Below are 6108 nucleotides of genomic sequence, written 5' to 3'. Positions count from 1 at the left end.
ACGCCCTCTGCCCGCGCCCTGCAGTATCAACTGTGTGCGTTGGGACATGAGGGCAGAGTCTTGTCTACGCTGCCTGGCTGCCATGTCCTTGGCTGAGCTGCTCTGCATGGGCCACGCTCAGGGGTGACTCTCCTCCAGGGGGTTGCTGGTGAGGAGGGGGTCACGGGCGGAGGCAAGACTGGGGCAACGGCACGTGTGCCCACAGAGAGGGCTCCGAATGCCCCCTTTGGCACCCGTGCCATAGGTTCGCCACCACTGCTCTAGGTAAATACATACAGGTTTTTTGCAATGAATTATTTGGACAGCAAGCAGATAGGTTGCACTTTATAGATGGCATTGGAATATTTATTTAATAAGAAAAAATAGTTAAATGATTTCAGTGAAACTCGACTACAGATAAAGGCAGAAATTCTTCTTAAGACCACTTTTTAAAAATAGATTAAAATCTGGCTTTTGTGAGGGAGTTTGGGTGTAAAGTCCATTAAGTCATTGACACATTGTTTGCTTTATTACTTAAACTGGGAAACTTTATCAATCTTGTTTATGAGTGGCATGCGTATTTAGTTTATAATAAAAAGGTGGATAGGGTTTTTAAGTCCCATGTTTTAAGAATTGCTTTATTGCATGTCTGGAAGAAATACTATAGATTAAATTTCAGAATACCGTTGTGGGGAATTCCTGGACACGCAATAGAGGGGATAAGGAAAGGAGTGAAAATGGATAGGATTTCTTATAAACAATTGCTTAAGTGGGAAGGGAATAATTGGCAATTAAAATCTATGGAGGAATTAATGCAAGAAAATATTATTTATTCTTGGTTCCAGTATAGGCAATTATTAGAAAGATGGAGTATAGATCAAAAAGTGGGTTTTGCTACGGAAGATGTGAATTTGATGAAACAAATTAAAGATCAAAGTAGAACTCATATAAAAAGAGTTTATAATGCTTTAGTGCAGTGGTTCTCAACCTTTCTAATGCCACGACCCCATAATACAGTTCCCCATGTTGTGGTGACCCCCAACCACTTATACATCACCGGGTACCAAGGGCGTAGCCAAAGAAAAGGGGGAAAAAATGGCGGACAGCCTTGTTTGGCGACCCCCGTGAAATGGTCATTCGACCCCAAATGGGGTCCCGACCCACAGGTTGAGAACCACTGCTTTAGTGGAATTGGATTCAGAAACAGAATTAGTTAAAGATTGTATGGTTAAATGGGCTCAGAATTTTGAAGAGACGATTTTATTAGATACATGGGAGATAATTTGGGTGAGGAATGTTAAATTTACTCAAGCTCAAAATTTACGAGAAAATTTTTATAAAATGTTTTATAGGTGGCACCTTGATCCACAAAAGTTGTCTCGTATGTATCCGAATGTACAGCCCAAATGTTGGGAGATGTGGTTGTCTGGATGCAACATACTATCATATTTGGTGGTCATGTAGAAATGTAAAGGCTTTTTGGATTAAGATTTGGTTGAACATTCAGAAGATTTTTAATAGAAGGATAAAATTTACACCACAATTATTTTTGTTAGGTATTATTGTAGACTGTGATGGTAAAGAGATTATCTTAATGTTAAATTTTATTACGGCGGCAAGGTTGCTGATTGGGCAATATTGGAAGAAGGATTCCTTGCCTACTATAGAAGAATGGTTTCTCAAAGTTTCTCATTTATCAGAAATGGCAAAAATTTCTGCTTATCTGAAAGACCATTCACAAGAGAGATATACTTCAGTGTGGAAAAGATGGGTAAATTTTGTACAGATTAAATATGGGATTAGGAAGTATTATTTAGCTTTTGAATAATTTATAGTTTAAACTTGGTATGGTTGGATTTGTAGTTTTTATGTATTGGAGTTAAAGTACTTTAAATTTTTTTGGGATGTATGTATAGTGGATTGATGTTCATTTAATTTGTATGTTTTTTTTTCTCTTTCTTTAACCCTGTATTCAGCTCTGGGAAGGAGGGGGGAGGGTTATGGGGTGGGAGGGGGGATATTTTATTGTAAAATGTTTATAAAAATTTTCAATAAAAAAAATCTTGTTTATGAGTATGTATGTATAATAGTCATGAAGTGCTTCCCTAGACAATATACAAAATTGATATGAAATTCTATTTTATCACATTGCTTCAGTATATTGATGCTGCATTTTGCCCTAACTATGCTTTGCAGACTAAATATAAGGACAGCATCATCCAGTATACATGATAATAATAGAGACAGGGCATTTTTTCTCATAGAACGCCCAGAACGGAATTCTGACACCTTTTTTGGATGGAATCTTGTAGGGTAGGCAGGGCGGGTTGTATAATGTGTGTGAGTTCCGGCACTTTTTTTTTTTTAAGAAAAAAAGCACTGAATAGAGGCATGCTGTTTTCACTGCCTAGGATCCTTGAGCTAAGCTATTCTTGTCCTGGTGATTCAGCTGAACATAGTAAAATATGTTCTTTATCACTATGGCACTTGGTTCTTTAGGGACAATAATCTCCAAACTCCACTTCTACTTCTTTAAAGAGGATTGCAATCAAGGACAAGTTAAAGCACTGATTTCTTGGTCCTTGGAACTAACATCCTACAGTACCACCACTTACAACTGCATTCAGAAACTAGTCTAGGAGTGTACAGCCTCTTCCTAAATGTAATGGAAAAGGTTGGGCACAGTAGAGGTAGTGCTTGACTTACGACCACAATTGAATCCATAATTTCTCTTGCTTAGTGAGATGTTTGTTGTGAATTTTGCTTTGGAGGCTCCATAGAAATTGGAATAACATTGGGGAGAAAATAGTCATCCAGTGCTCTGCTACTTAGCTTCCAGTAAGTGGAACATGCCTTCTATAACAACCTCCCCCCCAAGCTTAAAGTGAGGCAATCCAAAATGAAATCAAGCAAAAATAACTGAAGCAATCAGGAATCTATTGATTTCCATATATTCTTGACCTTTACTAGATATATTCTGTATTGTTAAATGCAACCAACTTTATTATTCATATGTTGCTTGTCCAAGTATTACAAAATATATTCAAAACGTTTTGAATAAGCTCTTCCCAGAATGATGCAAAACCAGTATTATTCCTCTGAATAATCTCCGCAGAAAGGAATTATTCTATTGTTACAGTGAGAGTAAAGGTTTTAAGTTGCCACTTCTTGCCACAAGGTGGCTTTAGAGCGAAAATTTGGGAGACGGGAAACCGTTGACGGTTGGACTAACAAGAAGTAACCAGCACTGTGTATCTGAAATAAAGGAATATTCCTCTAGCTTCGTAGCAAACTCTTCAGTAATCATTCTGCATTATAGTTTTGTCCTCAACCGTCCATCCACGCAGCTTTATTGGTAAACAAACTCTGGATCACGTTCGGTGTGCCTAATTGAAAAAGAAACGTGCAAATCAACGCATCAAATCTTAATTAAAGAATTCTATGCGATGGCCGCGGGATTTACGAATATTTTTGCCTTTGTCGCCAGGATAAAACTCGGAACACTCGTGTCCAGATAAACCCCGGTTTCGCCACAATTCCCCATAGCAGCGAACCGCAACGCCTAATCAAGAACCCACGAGGTTTAGCGTTGCTCTTTTAAAAACAACCAGCCAGCGCTGGAACCTTTTCCTTTGCAACCTTCCTCATTGGCCAAAGGCCGGGAATAGGAGCGCGCAAAGAGGCGCGCGCTGGAGATTCACTGGGGTTGGCGGAAACACGATTCAAGCACGGCGGGTACGGCCGGGTGTTCTGATTGGTCGGAACGCAAAGGGGCGATATAAAAATCGCGCGTCCCGAACAGGCTTGCATTTGGCGGCGGCGGCGGCGGCGGCATGCAGGCGGGTGTCTCAGTGTGGCGATGTTGTGATTTTATTCTCGCTAATTTAAGAAACGAGAAACGCCTCCGAGTTTCGCGCGTGTGTCTGAGCAACGTATATTTTAAGGGAAGGCTTCCTTCGCCTCTTCGTTGAAGTGGGTGTCCGCTGATTCCCTGTAAGTTGTCTGCAGTAAGGCGGCATGGAGTGCAAGCTGGAAGCTCACCGTATCGTCAGCATCTCACTAGGCAAGATGTACAGCGCGCGAGGTCAACGGGGCGGCGTGAAATTGCACAAAAATCTTCTCGTGTCGCTGGTCCTGCGCAGCGCCCGACAAGCCTACCTGAGTGAACTCGATTGCTCACCTTCGCCTCCTCTCGCTGCTGCTGCTTCTTCCTCGCCAGCAGCCGCTGCGCTGAATCCCCTCCGAGATGGTGGGGAAGAAGGAGGGCGCCCGCCGCTGCCCTTCTCTCCTCCTCGCGCCTTTCTGTCGCCGGCGCGGGCGATCTTCCCGTCTGATCCCCGGACTTCTGCGTGGTGCCGGAAGCTCCCGTCGTCTGCGAGGGAAGTTCCGCGGTTGCCACGCTGTTGCAGCTGCTGTTGCTCCTCTTTCGTGAGCGAAGCTGGCAAATGGCCGGCCGAGGCTCCTCCTGCGCTCTACTGCTCCCGAAAGCGGAACGCTGCTGTGCAGCCAGATGGCGGGACGGAGGAAACGTCTCCGGGGAGCTCTCCGCTGAAAAAGGTCCGCAGGGAGGAAGAGGAAGACATGGAGACGGGCAATGTGGCCAGTCTCATCAGCATCTTCGGCTCCAGTTTCTCGGGACTACTCAGCAAAAAGTCCTGCGGGGGCGAGAGGGAGGGCAGCAATCAACGAGGAAGGCGGCAAGAGAAGGAGGACGCAGGAGCGGGTAAGGCAGAGGCCGGACAAATCTGTTGCGATGGATCGGTGCTGCGGAACCTCAACCCTTGGAGTACGGCTATTGTGGCTTTCTGAACGTATACCTTCCTCCCCCACTGATCCCGGTGACACAATGTGGGGCAGCTTTGGTTCAGACACTGAGGGAGTAGGCGCTTGGGGCCCGTCCAGGTGCTGTCCTCCTCAAGGGTTGTGCGTGATGATGGGACTGGAGCAAACCCCCAGCTGCCCTTCACACTTCTTTTCTGGACGCCCTTGGTGGCCAGTGTCTCATTCTGCATGAAAGTATTTCAGCTTGTTTCCACCTGCTCAGAAGTTTCCTTTCTCTCTCCACTACCTGCAAACTTTTGGAAAGATTAGAGTAGACCTCTTGTTATCCTACCATGCAGAGCATGTTCTGTGAGTTGCAAAAATCTTCAAATGACATTTAGGACCAAAAGGGGGGGGGGAGAGTTTTCTTATCCTGCTAGGCTGTGTTGATGATGAGTGTTGCTGAGGTGTGTTAACAAATCAATGGTTTGGAGTTCTCTGGGACATTTTGTTGCTCCTGGTCTTTGTTATATAAAGGCCCTTGAAGGAAAGTGGGTCTTAATGGATGTTTTGTACAGTAAGCTCTTTCTCTGGTTGTGTTTTGTATGAAAATGTAACTGCGTGTGTGACACGTATTAAAATATTTTGACATTGTTACATTACACGTGTGTTTCTGCAGTCTCTGGGATGGGGAATTGGGCAAGGATTGGGAGCAGAGGCATAGGACAGACTTCTCCACGCCAACTGGATTGATGACAGACCCACGTATCAGAAGCGCATCCAGTTAGGAAAAGGCAATTTAGGATGAACCTCTTTTCTAAAGGATAGTTTAGGGCAGTGATGGCAACCCTTTTAGAGATGAGTGCCCAAACCGCAACCCAAAACCCACGTATTTATTGCAAAGTGCCAGGGTCGCATCAGCGTTGTGCCCTCGGGTGGAGGGAGGCTCCTCTGAGTGCTGCCTCTGGCACGCAAAAACCGGGGGGGGGGGCACAAAAATGGGCCACAGTGTTGCAAGGTGCAAAAACGGCCATCACTATGCCGCGGTGTGCCAATACAAGGTGCTGTACCACGTAAGAATGTAAAATGCTTCCTCCCTTTTCTTCCAGTCCACCAATCGACAATGGTTGGTGACCTCTGCTCTACCACCTCTACTCAAGCTTGCTAGTTGGCCACTTTGCCCTCTTTGTGCTGGGTGGGGCTCCTGCTCCGGGTGGCGGTGGTGGCCTGATGGACCTGCTGCTGGCGACAGTGGTGCGCGTGCCAACAGAGGGCTCTGAGTGTCACCTCTGGCACACATGCTATAGGTTCGCCATCACTGGTTTAGGATGAGAATTGGAAAATGATAGTCCTTGACTTACCCATTTT

At 45.0% G+C, this 6108-nt stretch overlaps 1 protein-coding gene across 1 annotated transcript; it reads left to right on the top strand.

Annotated features, from left to right (window-relative positions):
- Positions 1–2979: 2979 nt before the first annotated feature.
- Positions 2980–5402, top strand: IER5 (immediate early response 5). Its single transcript, XM_039337125.1, has one exon. The coding sequence runs from the start codon at positions 3997–3999 to the stop codon at positions 4786–4788; it is 792 nt and encodes a 263-aa protein (XP_039193059.1). The 5' UTR covers positions 2980–3996; the 3' UTR covers positions 4789–5402.
- Positions 5403–6108: the final 706 nt, after the last annotated feature.

This window comes from Crotalus tigris, unplaced genomic scaffold (genome assembly GCF_016545835.1).
Source record: "Crotalus tigris isolate CLP2741 ecotype Arizona unplaced genomic scaffold, ASM1654583v1 scf7180000017668.6805642782:7212621, whole genome shotgun sequence".
Classification (NCBI taxonomy): Eukaryota; Metazoa; Chordata; class Lepidosauria; order Squamata; family Viperidae; genus Crotalus; species Crotalus tigris.
The sequence above is the reverse complement of the archived record's forward strand: the minus strand, read 5'-3'. Positions and strand labels throughout refer to the sequence as shown.

Excerpts from the sequence above, each read along its gene's own strand:
- IER5 (XM_039337125.1), top strand. The coding sequence starts at position 3,997 with ATGGAGTGCAAGCTGGAAGCTCACCGTATCGTCAGCATCTCACTAGGC.